The following is an 18,347-nucleotide window of genomic DNA, read 5'->3' on the forward strand; positions in this document are numbered from 1 at the left end:
TCATGCACTGGAGGGAGTGGTCCCTCAGCCCACCCTGCCCCTCTCACAGTCCAGGAGCCCTCAGGGGCGGCAGGTGACCCCGTGATCAGGGGAAGGCGACCCCCCATCACACCTCTGCTGCTGCCACTGCCGACAGTGCAAGCCTTGGCTGGCCCTGGTTACCTGAGCCTCAGGTGGCTGGGCAGCTGCCATCTGAGGCTTGCCTGCACCTCGGGCCAGCCCCCGGGCAGCTGGGCAGCCTACAGCCAAGGCTTGCCTGTGCCTTGGGCCGGCCCTGGGCAGCTCGGGGGCTGAGGAGACTGGGGGACTCTGGAGGCAGGCGCGTGGTAAGGCCGGGCCACCTGGTGAGCCCGGCTTTCCCGTGTGCCTGCTGGCCCAGCAGGCCTGAGGGGACTGGGCGCCGCCTTCTTGTGGCTGTGGGCGCCACCATCTTTGAGGGTGTGGCAGTCAATTAGCATATCTCTTATTGGCTGTGAGAACTGCCATATTTGTGATGGCGTGAGGGTCAATTAGCATATTCCCTCTATTAGATAGGATTGGAATTTTCCTTCCTTCAACCTCCTATACTATTTTGATTTGATTTGATACTTTGAGATGCAATAGGGCATAGTGATTAAGAAAGCAAGCTTTGCATCCAGACTGCTGGTATTTGAATCTTGGTCTTGTCTCTTATTGTTAGTACTAGAGGCCCAATGCATGAATTTGTGCACAGGTGGGGTCTGGCTGGCCTGCCCCGATCAGGCCAATCAGCCTGGCCTGGGTGGGGGAGGGGACAGCCTAGGGGGGATTGTAGGGGATGCAGGAGGTTGGCCAGCTGGCCCCGCTCCCTGGTCAAACTCAGTCGAACTCCTGGTTGAGAGGACAATTTGCATATTAGCCTTTTATTATATAGGGTGACCTGGGAAAGTTATTTAAGTCTCTATTCCCCCATCTTTTCATCTGGTAAGTAGGGTAATAGTTTTTTCTTCTTCATGGTTGCCATGTGGATTGTGAGGAAATACTTATAAGGAGCTTAACAACCATGTGCTCAGAAATGTTTGTTATTTTCTTTAGTGACTCCCAGTAAGTGTGTCCTTTTTTTTTTCTCAGAGCAAAAGTAAGTGAAATCTTTGAATGCTTCACACAATATTTTTATTATTTGTTTAACAGATCAGTTGGATATTTTATAGTTATTTTCTTTGTTAAATATTTTCTCTTTTAAATTAAATTTTTTTGTTTGCAGGAGTCACTCCTGGATCTACATACAAAAGTAACCCAAACTAACTGTGGTGAAAGCTCTGAACAGATTAAAAGGTTGTTAGAAACATATCTGATACTTGTAAAACATGGGAATGGATCAAAGATAACCAAGCCTATTGATGTTTGTAAAGTGAGTTCTCAACTTAATTTGCTTAGAGTTTGTTTATCATTAAATGCTGATTGCTAAGTACACATGTTTTTTCTTTTACTTACAGGTATTGTCTCAAACATTACAAATAGACCATCTCTCCACATCTTGCCGGGAGACCCTCTTGGATGTCATTTCTGCTCTGATCCTAGGCGAAAATGTTGCCTTGCCAGAGACCCTCATCAAAGAAACTATAGAAAAAGTAATTTGCTTCAGCTTAATTGAGTGGTTAATAATATGTTTATCATTGCACAAGCCTCCTGGGGAGTATAATTGAATCATGGCAAAGGCTCTGCCTTCTGGGAATTTATAATCTTAATAATCTTTGAATTGCATGCTATAATAAGGACAACACAGTGTGATAAAAGCTAAATCTGTTCAGCAAATGTTCACCAAATGTACCTAGCCTACATTGCACTGGGTATGGACTAGATTTCACAGTGGACACTATGGTGCCTATGATTTTCGATAAGGAATGGTTCTCTGAGAGTTAGTCATTACAGTTTGTCAAACTAATCTATTGATGTCATATAGAAACATAATGGTTAGTTTTGTCTGGGGTTGTGGGACGGAGATGGCTTTTCAAAGGACTTGTATTTGGGATAGTCCTTGAAGGTTAATAACCGTCTGCCAGTCAGAGGAGGGGTTGAAAACTCTAGGAGAGGAAACAGCACAGCTGTGTTAAAAAATATATGCCATTGAGGCACATGGACACATGAGGAAGTGTGATGTACATCATGTCAGCAAGGCTCTGCTTGGCTTTGAAAAGTTAGGTTGGATGTTATCCTGCAAGTGTTGGAGGGACCTGGAAAAACTAAGCAGGGAAATGATTTGATGAAATTTGCATTTGAGTGAGTTTAGAAGATGGATTGGAGGGAAGTGGGATTGAAAATAGAGCAGTTAGGTCCTTCCTAGCTTCATGTAGTGCACAGAAAGTATAGCGGAAAGTTTAAATCGTGCTGCTGGCTCCTCTGTAATTCTCCATAGCTGGAGAGAATCGAGCAGCTCTGGCAGAGCCCTGTGTCATCACTAGAAACGCAAAGCCCGTCTGTGTAAGTTCCCGTGGAGAAGGCTTAGCAGGGGACCGATTACTCCAGCTGCTTTCCCGCAGGGGCCTCAGTGCCTGTGTCTCCCACCGGGTGTGTCCCTCCCACAGACTCAGCGGTCAAGTTCTTTTCACCTCGAGTGACGGTATTAACTTGTATTGAGCATCCCACTACTTTCTGCTTGCAAGTGGAGGACCTTGAAAGTTTTGGAAGTTTTTGTTTCTTTGTTTTTTCCAGGAATGGGGAAAGTACTCCCTGTGTACTTACATTAAATTTTTTTTTATTTGTGATTCACAGACTTTTGAGAGCCAATTTGAAAGACGTTTAATTTTGGACTTTTCTGAAGTCATGTTTGCTATGAAACAATTTGAGCAGGTGAGAAAGATACTATGTTACCATTTGTTGTGTTTTTAATCTGTTATAGAAAAATAAATTTAAAATCCTGTGATTTTTATTTCCTTTTTTTAAAAAAAGGAACAGAGTAAGTATTGGATGTTTGTATTCATATATATGTATATAAATTTTTTAAGTGATTATATTCTTATTTCAGGTCACAGTGAAGTTTTATTTCATATGCTAAGGCATTTAAATTGTTTTTATTTTTTTAATTACAGTTGACATTCAATATTATATTAGTTTCAGGAACCAACTTGTTTTTAAATAATCCTTTTGGGCCAAAGCCGGTTTGGCTCGGTGGATAGAGCGTCGGCCTGCGGACTGAAGGGTCCCGGGTTCGGTTCCGGTCAAGGGCATGTGCCTGGGTTGCGGGCACATCCCCAGTGGGAGATGTGCAGGAGGCAGCTGATCGATGTTTCTCTCCCGTCGATGTTTCTGACTATCTCTCTCCCTTCCTCTCTGTAAAAATTCAATAAAATATATTTAAAAAAAAAAAATAATCCTTTTGGGAGTTATAAAACCATATGGTAAAATTGGGGAAAACAGTTTCAGAGACTTTAATGTGAATTTGAAGCATAGAAAATAGTTTCTCAAACACTTTGCATTGTAGGATTGTTGTGAATTTGATTTCATTGCTACACAATAGATCCTGATGGAATGAAGTTGAAATCTTTCTTATCAAGTCCTAAGTTTATTTTATCCCTTTCCTCTCACTCCCATCAAACATTTGCCACTCCTTGAATACTTCATGGGAACCCATCTCTGTATCTGTTCTCTCATTTTCCCTTTAGTCTTTAATAATATATATTATCCTTTGTCTCAAAGAAAAAAAGTCTGTGTACACATACCAGCTCTGTTCCTTCCTGCCCAGTGAGGGGCCTTTATCTGCCTTTTTAAATTTTAATTTTGTTTTAGTAACTTCATCTTTTCCTTCTTCCTTGTTCCCTTTTGTCTTTTTTTAAAAAATATTATCTTTATCAGAGTACTCTATGGTGTTTAAAATTTAAAGTCAAACAGGGCTAAAGGCAGTCACTTGTTTTCCACTCCCAACTTACTCAAGAGGAGCAAACCATCTAATGACTTTAGGTGTTTTTTTCCTGGTGTTTACTTTATATTTTTAAATCATCTGAATTTGCTGCTTTTCCTCTATGCATTAGTTTTAGCCCTCATCTATAGACTTCCTCCTATGGTAGATGAGTTATGGTTCTTTTACTCCTTTCATCTTAATATATCACAAATTTTGGCTGAGTTCATATTCACCATATATTTGACTCTTATTTAAAAAGGAGTATTTTATAATTATATTCCTTTCTTGTATACCTTGACATTTTTCCTGAAATTGCTTCATTCTTTAAAAACTGGAAATTGTTTTCTTTGAATAGCTGGTCAGTGAGTCTGTTTTCCAGCAGCATTGTAGAATGCCTTTCACATGACACATGGTCAGATAATCTAGCAGCTCAACTTTTCCCTGCCTTTTCTGGAGACATTCCTCCGGGAGCAATTCTAGTCTGACTGTGTTGCTTTCTCAGCCCACTGCACAGATGTCAGACAAGAACCATCGCTTTCTTTTCTCTTATTTCCTAGATCTTGTGTTATGGTTTACTTTCTTATTTTGATGAACATTCTTCAGAGGTTCCTTCAGAGGTTAACGGAAGTAAAATTTTGAGATTTAGTACATCAGAAGATGTCTTTATTCTCTCCTCACACTATATTGCTAGTAGGTTAGGTACAGAATTCTAGATTGTCATTTTCCCTCGGTTTTTCAGGCATCACTCCATTGTCTTCTGGTTCTTATTGTTCCTGTGGAGAGTTCTGATGCCATCATGAGTCCTGATTCTTGGTTATGATATTTTTTTTTCTCTGTAGAAGTGTTAGACTCTTCCTTAGGTGTTCTGAAATTTGTATATTAATATGTGTGATTTTTCTTTATTATTTTTAGCTTTTTCTACCCAGCTTTCTCTTATATATTGAGAATTGCTTCTTGATTGATGACACTGCAGTCAAAGATGAAGCTCTGGCCATTTTGGCCAAGCTTATTCTGAACAAAGCTGCACCACCCACTGCTGGCTCGATGGCAATTGAGAGGTACCCTCTGGTTTTCTCACCACAGACAGTGGAGTAAGTGCTACGTCTTTATTCCCTGTATTGCTGGTAAAAATAATGCATTAACAGTACCATAAAAAAATGAAGATCTATATGTATTAACTGGAAAGATGTCCATGATATGTTGTGATGAGGAAAAAGCAAGAATATATGTGAAATACCCATTTTGCAAAGCTAAAACAAAAAGTATATGTAAGCATAGGAAAACACATGGAAGATACACAATGTCAGGAGGATAGTAAGTGAAAGAAAGATGTGACTGTAAAATTTTTTAACCTGTTTTAAAATACATTCACATACAGTTGCAAGAAACATTTCAGAGAGGTTCCATATACTCTTCACCCAGTTTTTCCCAATGGTAACATCTTACATAAGTTCACTGTAATATCACAACTAGAAGATTGACATTGGTACAATGCACAATTCCATTTTTGTAATGTTTGAGACCTACAGCTAGGCAAAGTTCTTAGACTTGACATCAAAGACTTGACCTTGCACCCACCTTATTCAGAGTTACCAGTTTTACATGCACTTATCTCTACATGCATATGTAAATGGATATAAGTTCTGTGCAGTTTTATCACGTGTAGTCGTAACCACCACCAGGGTCAAGATACAGAGCTGTTCCATCACTACACTGATCTTTTGTGCTACCTTCTAATAGCCACACTCACCCTTCTCCCACTCCATCTCTACCCGCTGGGAACCACTAATCTATCCTCCATTTTTGTAATTTTGTCATTTTAAGAATATTATACAAATGAAATTGTAGGTATATACCTTTTGAGATTGTCTATTTTCACTCAACACATTTCCTGTGAAACCCATCCAAGTTGTATCAGTAATTCATTCCTTTTTATGTCAAACGCCATTTCACATGCTTATTGCTGAGTAGTATTGTTTAACCATTCACTTGTTCAAAGATGTTTAGGTCATGTCTAGCTTTTGGCTATTATGAATAAAGCTGTTGTGAACATTCCTGTACATAATTTTTGTTTCTCTGAGATAAATGCCCAAAAGTGAATTTGGGTTATGTGGTATGTGCATATTTGGTTTTATAAGAACCTGCCACATGGTTGTCCAGAAAGGCTGTGCCACTACCTGTTCCCCACGCGGTGTGTGACCCAGCCTCTCTGCATCCTCATTAGCACTGCATGGTGTCACTGTTCTTTATTTTTACCAGCGTAATGGGATATAGTGATGTCTAATTGTAGTTTTAATTTGCAGTTTCCTAATGGCTGATGATATTGAACATCTTTTCATGTGAATATTTGTCATCCACATGGTCTCCATAGTGAATATCTTTTCCTTTTCTTGACCCATTTTCTAACTCTATTGTTTCTTTACCGCTAGTTTTGAGAGTGCTGCATATTTTTTAGATACAAGTCCTTTCATCAGTTATGTGGTTTGCAAATATTTTCTCCCAATCTATAGCTTGCCTTTCTTTGCTTTAAGATTTTTCAAAGAGCAAAGTTCTAAATTTTGATGAGTTCCAGTTTATCAACTTCTCCTTTTATGGAAAATGTTTTTGATGTCAGCTCTAAGAACTCCTTGCCTAGCTGTAGTTTCCAAATATTTTCTCCTATTTTTCTAAAAAGTTTTATAGTTTTATGTTTTACATTTAAGTCCATGATCCATTTTGAGTTAATTTTTATATAAGGTAGGAGGTTTTGGTCAAGTTTCTTTTTTTGCCTACGGCTGTCCATTGCTCTGACAACATTTGTTGAAAAAGCTTTTCTTCTTCATAGTACTGCTTTTGCACTTTTGTCAAAAATCAGTTGGGTATAAATGTGTGGGTCTATTTCTGCGTTCTCTGTTCTGTCCCATTGTCCTATGTGTCTATTCTAGGCTAATACCACACTGTCTTGTTACTGTAGCTCTAAAATAAGACTTAATATCGTGAAAAAATATTCTTCTTTATTCTTTTTCAAAGTTGTTTCAGCTATTTCTGTTTCTTTGCCTTTCTATAGAACTTTTAGAAGAAATTTGTCTATGTTTATCAAAAAAAGCAAAGAAAAACCCTTCTGGGATTTTGTTTGGAATTGCATTAAGTCTATAGATCAGTTTGCAGAGAACTGACATCATAGGGATACACAAACTGTTAACTTTGTTTACATTACATACGAGTATGGCAAGAGGAAGAAAGAGGTGACTTAGCACTTAGATCATATACCTTTGCATTGTTTAAGGCCGTGGATTACTTTCTTAATCCTATTAACAGCACTGCATACTCTTTGGAACTTGAAAACAGTTCATGTAAGTAAGTGAAAGGATTCTGCTTATCACTTTTCAAATAGTTTGAGTGGGTGTGTTTCTAGAAATTATGCATAGGAATACATAGGAATAAAACATTTTCTTTTGGATTAGTTAGACCTGTTGCTGCATTCCTTGAGTTTATGCTGAGTAATCAGCTTTGAAGCATTGCAGTATCCCTTGAGGTGGTGTCATTGTCCCCACGGTCACACAGCAGAGTCAGGTTTTGAATCTGATGAGCGTGAAATTCTGAAGGAACCCATCTTCATGCATTGCTCATATACTGACCTTAAAAGGAGCTTCTCTTTCAAAGCATACCAATGGGGTCCTGTTGGTTTTTTACTTTGCCCAGCTCTGATTCCTAAGGAATGGATGGGTACTGAATAACCTCTGTAGGATTATTCTGTTGGAACTTTTCTCTTGATTTTGCAACACCAAGCCAGTCCCCAACAGGCAGATTCCTTACAGATGGCCAGAACTGTGGGTTCTGGGCAGGGGGAGCCAGCTGCGTTGTTGGCTTCCCTGAGGTGAAACCAAGGGCGCCCTGAAGCCGCTGGTCAGATCTGCTCACACTCCTGCTCAGCCTTCTCACATCCTTCTTAGAATGTGGCATGATAAGTATAAAAACATGAATGGAGGCATGGTAACTAACGTGAGGCAAGCGCACAGCTTCTGTGTTCATTTCTCCAAGGAAACCTCCTCTGCCGCCTCCCCAGAAATAAGCTAGATGCGAATGTTCGGTCACCCATCCACTTATCTACCCACTCACAGACTTGTGAGAATAAAAAGAGATGATAGATGTGAAAAGACTCTTTGGAAGATGAATTTATTCTGGCATTTGACAGATATTTATTGTATCAGGCACTGTTCTGGGGCATAACAATGAAAGAGAAAAAGGTTTCTTCTTTTGAGAAGATGACATTCTTGGGGTGGGGATAGTATGTGAGGCAGGGACACAAGCAAAATAAATTTAGATAGTGAGAAAAAGAAAAAGAAAATAGGATGTTGGGAGGGAGAGTGAGTGGAGGGGACTTTTGGGTCCATTGTAACGATGGGAGAAGCCAGCCTGGCTGGCCAAGGAAGGCTTTCCAGGCAGAGGGAAGAGTGGCTGGGACAGGACTGGGCCCAGTGTGTGAGAGGAACAAAAAGCAAGCCTGTGTGGATGGGAGCATTGAGCTAGAAGAGTGGAACGAGGTAGTGAGAAATAGGCGAAGGTCAGATCACTTAGGACTTCACAGAATGAGGTAAGGGGTGTGGATTGTATTGGAGGAGCTCATTGGCAGGTGTGACAAAACAAGGGAATGACATGGCAACTAAAGATGCACTTTTTAAAAGCTACTTGTAAGGTTTTTGCAGTTTGTTCAGTCATGGTTAGTACTTGACAGACTATATATCAAAAGGTAGTGATTTTTAGAAATTGCCAATGAAATTATCAGAATTTCCAAATATTCAGTATCCTGATAAGTATGACACAAAAGGGAATGCAACTTTTTGGTTAATTTTAATGATAAGGAATAAAAGCCTGATATTCTACTTCTGTTGAGAATCAAGCTAAGCAAACTGGACATGGTGGATAAATTATAAAAATATCATTTTACATGTTTTTATGCTTTTTCTTTTGATTCGATTTTTGTCTTAAAGAGGACTAAGGTATAGTTCATAGGCAAAAATAAAAAGAGGCTAGCAAGAATGCCAAAGTAGTAGATACTTAAAACTGAACGTCATATCAGAAAACATCATTGAGTGACCATTTATCAGATTAAAGCAGCAGAGAAAATTACTTCTAAATCATAATCATTTTAGTGACATTTGTCAGATTCGCTACAAGAACTTTGCGGCATCTTTCTACATGTTCTACATTTGTGAAGTATAGTGCCCCCCCCCCCCCCCCCCCAATCTGCAAAGGATACATTGTTCCAAGTCCCCAATGGATGCCTGAAATCTTGGATAGTACCACACCCTATATATACTATGTTTTTTCTTTACATACATGCAACACTCATTTTTCTCACTTATAGGAAGTCTTTGACATATCAGAGTTGCTAGCATCACTATCCTTGTGCTTTGGGGCCATTATTGAATAAAATAAGGGTCACCAAACACAAGCATGGCGATAGCTGATAGAGACTAACGGGCAGGTAGCAGTGTGGAGACGCTGGACAAAGGGATGAGTCACACCCGGGTGGGGCGGGATAGTGCGGGACTCCGTCACACTCCTGGGAACAGAACCCTATTTAAAATGTATCAATTGTTTATTTATGGAATTTTCTAGCGAAACTGCAAGTAAGTTGGGGTAGAGAGGGCAACTGTAGTAAACATACCAAAAAGGAAAGAGGATGGTGGAAGTCAGTTTATTCCAATAAACTTACCTCTCCAGTTCTTAAAAATATGTACATCAGCACAGAATTCAGAAATAATACTTAAAACTGGAAAAGACTTCCTTTAAGTTATGAAGCAAATTAAAATGGAAAATAGAAGAAAATAGAACCAGTTTGGTTGAAAAGCCTTTCGCTAAAATCAGTAAGCGATACACATTTGTTTGTTGTGTATATTCACCCATCACCACCAGTTCCCTCCTCTCCCCAAAGGCTCCACACATGGAAAGGAGCCCATTTCTATTTCCAGCTTCTTAAGGCAAGAGCGATTACATTCCTGTTTATCTCTTCTCCTTTCAGATCCTATGTAAGGCTGAGGAAGACCAGATCCAAGGGAGGAAAGGAACAGATCCCAGTATTGGACCATCTTCTGTCTATAATTCAGTTGCCTCCCAATAACGATACTACTTTCCTCTCATGTTCTTGGGCAGCCCTTGTCGTGTTACCTCATATTAGGTGAGAAAATACACCATGTTTTATTTTGAAAGAGATACTTAGCATGCTGGTTAAAACCTTTATTAGCCATTCCCAGCTGTTTCATGAAAAAGCCAGTGTGAACTTTTCCTTTTTTCTTCCCATTTCTTGGATAGACCCCTTGAGAAAGAGAAGGTGATACCACTAGTCACATGCTGCATAGAGTCACTCTTCATGACGGTTGACAGAGGGAGCTTTGGGAAAGGTCAGTAGCAATTCCTGTCTTTCTTTTCTGACACACCCTGAGTCATTTAAAATAAGTCACAGAATGCCAGAGAATAGTGCTCCATTGTGTTCTGGCATAACCTCCCATGTGGTAAATACGGAAAAAGGAGGGCAAGCAGGAGGTGTTGCACTTGTACTTCTTAACCTGGTGACCAGATCAGGGCAGTTTAAACATAAGCTGAATCTAAAGGTCAAGGTAATAAGATCCCCCCACTTCCCTCACCAGAGCCTAGCCTGCGTCTTGTTCCTTGTCTTCCAGGCCCAAGCTGCCCCTGGTATACACCTTCTGCTCCAGGCATTTGCTGATCCTAGGAACGCACTTCCTTTTCCAACTCTCTGGCTGCCCTTGGACATGCCCTCCTTCCTGGAGTTCTCTCTAGGTCTTTGCCATTTAGTGAATTATCACTTAACTTTCAAAACTCAGCTCATCGCTTCTCGGCCTTTTGGCTAAGATCAAGTGTAGTATCAAAACTCAGCTCAAGCACAACACCTCTAGAAAGGCCCTCATAGCTCTTCCAGGTGGAATGTGGCCAAAACACCATCTCCTGTGGTGTACTTGTATGTCTTCCCTCACTAGCCGGAGAACAGCAGAGGGATTTTGTTTTATTCTAGCACAGTATTTTTTTTCTAACAGTTGCCATTCATTCATTCAACTATTAATGTGCTATATTCTGTGTTAGAAACTAAGCAGACACATTGGAGAATAAGGTAGCTCCCCACACTTCCAGTGCTCGGTCACACATGACAACTAGCTACCATATTGGACTGTGGCGGCGTCTTGTCCCAAGTAAGAACATTCCTACCATTGCAGGAAGTTCTGTTGGGTAGCACTGTTCTCAAGTCTAGAATAGGGTTTGGTAAAATGTTTATGTGAGGACTAGTTAGTAAATACGTTAGGTTTTGTGGACTGCATTCAGATTTGTGGTATATTCTATTTGTTTGGTTTTTGTAACTTTAAAAATGTAAATAATTATTCTTATCTTGCCAGCCATATAAAAACACTACCTACAAGATTTGACTTGCTGGCCATAGCTTGCCAACATCTGGTCAAGGATTAAATGAATGTATAATTAATATTAATTAAGTGGATTATGGATAGTAGTCATTGGATATGTGACTCCTTATAAATTGGAGGCATAAAATCTACATGAGCTTTATACAAAGACTAGAGGCCCAGTGCACAAAAATTTGTGCACTCGGGGAGCGGGGAGAGGGGGTTCCTCAGCCTGGCCTGTGCCCTCTTGCAGTCTGGGACCCCTCGGGAGATAACGACCTGCTGGCTTAGGCCTGCTCCCGGGTGGCAGAGGGCATGCCAATCCCTAGGTGCAGCCCCTGGTGAGACTCAGAGCAGGGCTGATTGGGGAGTTGGGGCACCGCCCCCTGTCATGCACAGAGCAGGGCGGATTGGGAGGTTGCGATGCCACCCCTAATCACGCTCAGGGTAGGGTCGATTGGGGGGTTGGGGCACCGCCCCTTGTCACACTCAAGGCAGGGTCGATGGGGAGGTTGCGGCGCCACCCCGTCACGCACAGAGCAGGGCCCATCCGGGGGTTGGGGAGCTCCCCCCTGTAACGCACAGAGCAGGGCTGATCAGTGGATTGAGGAGCTCACCCCTGTCACTCACAGAGTAGGGCCGATAGAGGAGTTGGGGCACCGCCCCCTGTCACACACAGAGCAGGGTGGATCAGGTAGTTGGGGCACCGCCCTCTATCACCCACAGAGCAGGGCCGATCAGGGGGTTGGGGCGCCGCCACTCTCACACTCAGAGCAGGGCCGATGGGGAAGTTATGGCTCTACCCCGTCACACACAGAGCAGGGCCCGTGAGGGCGGGGGGGGGGGTTGGGGCGCCGCACCCTGTCACACACAGAGCCCCCCCGCAGGGCGATCAGGGGGTTGGGGAGCTCCCCCCTATCAGGCACAGAGCAGGGCTGATCAGGGGGTTGGGGCGCCTTCCCCTGTCACGAACAGAGCAGTGCGGATAGGGAGGTTGTGGCCCCGCCCCCTGTCATACACAGAGCCACAGGGCGATCAGGGGGTTTGGGCACTGCCCCGTGTCACGCTGATCCCGGTGCTGGGAGGCCTCGCGGCTCCGCTGATCTCGGTGCTGGGAGGCATATTACCCTTTTACTATATAGGATAGAGGCCTGGTGCATGGGTGGGGCTGGCTGGTTTGCCCTGAAGGGTGTCCTGGATCAGGGTGGGGATCCCCACTGGGGTGCCTGGCCAGCCTGGATGAGGGGATGATGGCTGTTTGCAGCTGGTCACACACCCTTCAGGGTGGGGGTCCCCACTGGGGTGCCTGGCCAGTCTGGGTGAGGGGCTGAGGGCTGTTTTCAGGCTGGTGGGTGACTGAAGCTCCCAACCACTCCTTTTTTTCTTTTTTTTTTTTTATTCTGGGCCAAGGCCTCTGCTGCTGAAAGCAGGTATCTGGTTTGTTTGGGTTCTATAATCGAAACACTGTATCATCTCCAGCTCTGAGATCCTTGCTGGCTGAAAGCTGGTTTCTGGGGTTTTGTTTAGCTTCTATATTTGTTACGAAGTTTCAAACTGCCAGCTCAGAGGCCGGCAGCGCAGGCGGGGCACGTTGGAGTCCTCCTTCACTGAAGCAAGCAAGCCTCATGTTCGCTTCCAGCTGCCTGGCTGCCGGCCGCCATCTTGGCTGGCAGTTAATTTGCATATCGCCCTGATTAGCTAACGGGAAGTGTAGCGGTCGTACGCTAATTACCATGTTTCTCTTTTATTCGATAGGATAGTCTTAGCTTTTGAAAAGTCCAAGTCTGCTCTCCTCCTAAGTTCTAATTTTGATAATGCCAGTCGGTGGAACCATTGAATTTCGTCCTCATCTCAGTTAATGGAACATACATTTTTATTCTCCAATTCTGAATATATTTTTCTCTAAAGTTACGTATAACTTGGAGCCTTCTCTTTTAGTTCCTTTCTGTTAAATTCTGACATTTGACGGATTATTCTTTAGAAGGCTCACATTTAACTTAATTTCGTATAAATAGCATGTGTCAGATAAATGAGATGTCTGGTAGTTACTGTGTCAAAGAAATAAGTACTGTGGCTTCTCCTGTTTTTCTGTGTTTAGGAAACTTGTTTGTTCTTTGTCAAGCTGTAAGTACTCTGCTGAGTCTGGAAGAATCTTCTGAGCTTCTTCATTTGGTTCCCTTGGAACGTGTGAAGAATTTAGTATTGTGAGTAAACACAGTCTCCATTTACCTTAATAACAAGTAAACTACAAAAGCTTCTGTGTTTGTTAAATCTTGGACATTTTATACCTGAGCTGTATTCACATTGGAGATTCATAGTTGATTTAAATCCTCCAACTAAAATAAATACAATTCTTGAGAGTCTTTATATGCAGGTTCATCTTGGTAAAGGGGTGTTTTGCTGTGTGTGAATTAATGTAGAATTAGTAAAGGGTATTTCATGCTGATTACTCCCAACCATAACATCACACAATGTTGACCTTTTGTAACTTGTGGAGTGATTCCGACACACACATTCCTGCTCCTTTAATGTTCTCTCACCTTGACACAATCAGCATCTCAGAAAACTTTCCTGTGGTCTTTATACTATATACCAGCCGGCTCTGGTTTGGGTAGTAGCACCGGGCCATTAGCCATTCATTACTGGATGGATTTAGCCTCCTTTTTAAAAAAAAGCCCTTTTGGAAACCTGGTAAACTAGTTTGTTTCTGTTTCTGGAGTCCAGAACATTTTATTCCCATGCTTTTTAAAAACACATTTACTCATGAATATTCATTCGCCTTTTCTCATGCACCAGCCCCCTATTCTGGGTACTGGAAGACATAGTGAAAGAATCACTAAATTTCCTGCCTTCAGGGAACTAACATGCTAACAAAAAGAGACAGTAAACAAAATAAGTAAGTAAAATAACTAGCATGTTAGGTGGTGGTGAGAAAATTAAAGCAGAGGCAGACGACACGGGGAGTCTGGAGGTTGGGGACAACAGCAGTTTTAAATAGCGAAGGCCTCACCAAGAAGGAGACATCTGAGCAGAAGCCCGGAAGTGGCGAGGGAGTAAGCCACGAGGATGTCAGGGCTCTCGGGCACTCTCTCTTCCAGACCTGGGGCAATTTGTGTACCCATGGAAGGAGGTGGGGAGAGTGTGCTGGCTTGAGCAGCAAGGAACTGCTGTGCTGAGCAGAGCAAGGCATGGATAGTAGCACAAGAGGACATACAGGTGGGGGTGGCAGGCAGTGTATGACCTTTGGCCTTTGTAGGGCCTTGACTTGTACTCTGAGAGGGGACAGAGAAGGATTTGGGGCAGGGACTTAGGCCTAATCATCCTGGCTGCTGTACTGCGAAGAGACTGAAGGGGAATAAAGAAATCAGTTAGGATCTCTTTACATTTGCCATTTACCACACCCCATATCAAATAGCACTCCTCCTCATTCCTCGCCCTCTCCCCCCACCCCCACAACCCAGGCTCTCAGCCTAGCCTCCTTCCCAGATTGACTTTTCTCCACCATACTCATTGCTCTCATACTGACAGTTCATTTGTTTACCGCTACCTTCCCCTATTGGAATACAAGCTCCAGGAGGATAGGGACTTAGCCTATTGTGTACTGCTATATCCAGTGTCTAGAAAAGCCCCTAGCACATAATAGACACTCAGTAAATATTTGTTAAAGGAGGGCGGCACGTAGAGGTTAAGCGGCTTGTCCAGGGTTATATGTTGATGGATGATGGGCTGCCCCACCCCAAAGTCTGTGTGCTGGACCCCTCCTCTGTACTGCTTCCTCATTAGCTCAGTGTCATTGTTACTGACAACTATATAGATTGCAAAGACAGCGTAATCCCGCCTCTGTCTCCAACTAGCTGTGTCCTTGAGCACGTCATTCACTGTCACTAGCCTCAGATTCATCTCTAAAGTGATGCTAATGTCCATGTAAAACTTTTACCTGTTCTTTTTTACATTTCCCTCACCAGTGATAATTTTCCGTGGTTTCTGTTGTAGTCTGAATGCTCTGGGGTATACGGGCCAGTTTGGGTCTAATAAACGTCTTGTTGCAGAATGTTTCCTTTGGAGCCATCTGTGTTGCTGTTGGCTGATCTCTATTATCAGAGATTATCCTTCTGTGGCTGCAAAGGGCCACTTTCTGAAGAAGCTTTAATGGAATTATTTCCCAAGTTACAAGCAAACATTTCAACTGGCATATCCAAGGTAACACTGTCATGGCGTGTGTTCCCATCTCTCATTTTTTGTTTGTATGTATTGCCAGTGATTGTCACAGCTCCTTAGTCAGAAAGTGCTGCTGTGGGGTGATTTCTGTTTAAAGCAGTGATTCCTGAACACTGACCTACAAACTCTTTGCAGCAGTTCTAATTGGGGAGCTTAATAAAAATGTAAATTCTGGATCCCACACCCCAGCTCTGATCCAGTGGGGACTTTAAAGCCCTCTGGTGATTCCGCTGCTCATTGAGGTGTATAGAAATACCTGAATACATTATTCAGAGATAAAACTCACTAATGTCAATGGAATTGTAAACTTAATAAGATTCATTGCATTTATTTACGGAAATGCCTGTAGTGTCACCGTTCAAATAAACAACATGGTTTTATGTGCAACCTTCCCTTCCCATCTAGTCTGGTCATTAAGTGCTCCATTTGAATAAGGTGTGTGTTGGTGTTGAACATGAAAGAAGAGATAGAATATACTTATTTTACGCTGACAAGTGGTATATTTTTCATAATTCTATAAAATTTAGATCTTACTGACTATTAAATAGTTTCTTCTTATGATTAAACTTTGGACTTTGAAACATGCCTTTTACTTTTTCTAGATTCGGCTTTTGACAATAAGGATCCTAAACCACTTTGAGGTTCGACTTCCGGAACTAATGGAGGTATTTTAACTGTTCGATTTGGATAACTTTTTAAAAATGTAACTTGATATATATTTTTATTTCCCAAACAAGAGGCCTGGTGCACAGATTCAGAGATAAAACTCACTAACGCAGACATCCCTGACGGGTCCCGGATTGCGAGAGGGTGCAGGCCAGGCTGAGGGACCCCACCGGTGCACTATCAGGGCCCCCAGGAGGGACTGCAGGAGGGCTCCAGGGTGTGTCCAGCCTTTCTCGCCCAGTCCCGATTGGCCAGACCCCAGTAGCAAGCTAACCTACCCAGTCAGAGCATCTGCCCCCTGGTGGTCAGTGGCATCATGGCGACTAGTGGAATATTGAATGAACCTTTGGACACTTGGCATATTAGGCTTTTATGATAGAGGATTGTGATTTCATAGGAAATTCAAACACTATGTAAATATCTACCAAAAATTGAAATTTTTTTGTAATCCTTATTCCCGCTGAGCCAACAAGGCTACCACCGAAACCCCACAGTTAATTGGTGCATATTGTTTCAGACTTTTGTATACACACACACACAATTTAAACTAATGGTGTCATGAAGGTTTTCCATATCAGTGCCTCTCATCCTACCTCATCTCTTTTGAGGTTTGAATAGCAGCCCACAGTTTAAAATATCCTATTTAACCAATTCCCTGTTGGTGAATGGTTCGGTGAGCTGCTCACAGTTTTTCAGGATATCCAGTAATATTGCAGGGAGCATCCTCACACAGATAGTTTTGTATAGCTAAATATTTCCATAATGAAAATTATTACTTCTTGAGGTAGAAATTACTTCTACTAGAGAGAGAATTATTTAGTGAAAATACATATACTTTTTTTTTTTTAACAAATGTTACCAACCAGTTTGAGTCATTTTGAGAATTACTTTCCTCTTCTCCTTATCATTTCTGTGCTAGATACTAAACCTAAATTATCTACTAGAGAGTAAATGGTGTGAGGAAAAACAAATCATTTACCTCACTCCCCAAAAGTGTTGCTTATTTAACTTAAAACATTAACATCCCAGTTTTTACTTTTTAGACCTTTGGTCACATTTAATGCTCTTTTGGAAAATCACAGCTGACATGCCTCCCTGTTTTCCCGGCTGCTCAGGATGACGGGCTCTCGGAGCGGCAGTCCGCCTTCGCTGTGCTGCGCCAGGCAGAACTCGTCCCCGCGACTGTGAACGATTACAGAGAGAAGCTCCTCCACTTGAGGAAGCTAAGACATGATGTGGTGCAGACCGCAGTCCCTGACGGGCCATTACAGGAGGTATAAAACACCACCTTTTAGAAAAAATATTCTACTTATGCTTTTAGATCTGTTTGGCTGGCTTTTGAAAAGAGAAACATACCAAGTAGTCACCCCAAAAAAGTTTTTGTAACTGGATAAATCCTCAGTTCCCTTATCAGCGGTTCTCAACCTGTGGGTCGCGAACAATGAAAATACATCCTGCATATCAGGTATTTACATTACGATTCATAACAGTAGCAAAATTACAGTTATGAAGTAGCAACGAAATAATTTTATGGTTGGGGGTCACCACAACATGAGGAACTGTATTAAAGGGTCACGGCCTTAGGAAGGTTGAGAACCACTGCTTAGATGCTTTGAGTTAGGTGGCTCTGTCAGTCATTTCAACAGTGGAACTAATTTCCTGTCCCCCTTCTGAAGATGTGTCCTGTGTGAAGGAAGGTAGTGACAACAGAGGATGCAGGGTCAAGTTTAAAGCCTGATTTCTTCTCCAGACTTGTTCGCTGCCCCACGAAGTCAGCCTCTACCTTTTGTATCCGGGATTTTCTGTCCATGACCCTTGCAGATACATCACGTATCCCTTTGGGAGGGAAGCCAAGTGGAGGCATTCCCCTTTCAATCAGAGCAGTCTGTTCCTGCTCTCATTTATATATTAGTGTTCTGTGTTATGTTCTGCTGCTAAAATAGACAGCTACAGGCACCCACCCCCCAATAGTACTAGAACTGCCATTCTACATGATGCCTCCCTAGCATATGGGATTCTGGTCATGACTGTCACTCATTGCCAAAGGTGAATGAGAGAACTAGACCTTCTGAATGGACTCCTTTACTGGCATAGTTTTGAGAACTCAGACATCTACTTGCGAAGCCACAGCTGCCATTCCCAGCAGAATTATTGGGTTCTTCACCATCTGTACTTTACTGATGTCTGTTCAAGTTTCGTCTAATGAAGTG

At 42.3% G+C, this 18,347-nt stretch overlaps 1 protein-coding gene and 1 pseudogene across 1 annotated transcript in view; both read left to right on the plus strand.

Moving 5' to 3' along the window:
* Positions 1–18,347, plus strand: part of UTP20 (UTP20 small subunit processome component) — a 90,373-nt gene that overhangs the window by 8,783 nt on the left and 63,243 nt on the right. Inside the window, exons 9-18 of the mRNA XM_070410906.1 lie at positions 1,223–1,369; positions 1,455–1,589; positions 2,731–2,808; positions 4,769–4,947; positions 9,861–10,016; positions 10,151–10,239; positions 13,352–13,457; positions 15,303–15,453; positions 16,074–16,136; positions 17,253–17,411. Coding sequence (XP_070267007.1) covers positions 1,223–1,369; positions 1,455–1,589; positions 2,731–2,808; positions 4,769–4,947; positions 9,861–10,016; positions 10,151–10,239; positions 13,352–13,457; positions 15,303–15,453; positions 16,074–16,136; positions 17,253–17,411 — 1,263 coding nt within the window. The remainder of the gene's footprint in view (positions 1–1,222; positions 1,370–1,454; positions 1,590–2,730; positions 2,809–4,768; positions 4,948–9,860; positions 10,017–10,150; positions 10,240–13,351; positions 13,458–15,302; positions 15,454–16,073; positions 16,137–17,252; positions 17,412–18,347) is intronic.
* LOC139007703 (U2 spliceosomal RNA) lies at positions 10,687–10,754 on the plus strand (annotated as a pseudogene).

The sequence above is a fragment of the Myotis yumanensis genome, unplaced genomic scaffold, assembly GCF_028538775.1.
Source record: "Myotis yumanensis isolate MYYU_CA2020_CCGP unplaced genomic scaffold, mMyoYum1.0.hap1 SCAF_3, whole genome shotgun sequence".
Lineage (NCBI taxonomy): Eukaryota > Metazoa > Chordata > Mammalia > Chiroptera > Vespertilionidae > Myotis > Myotis yumanensis.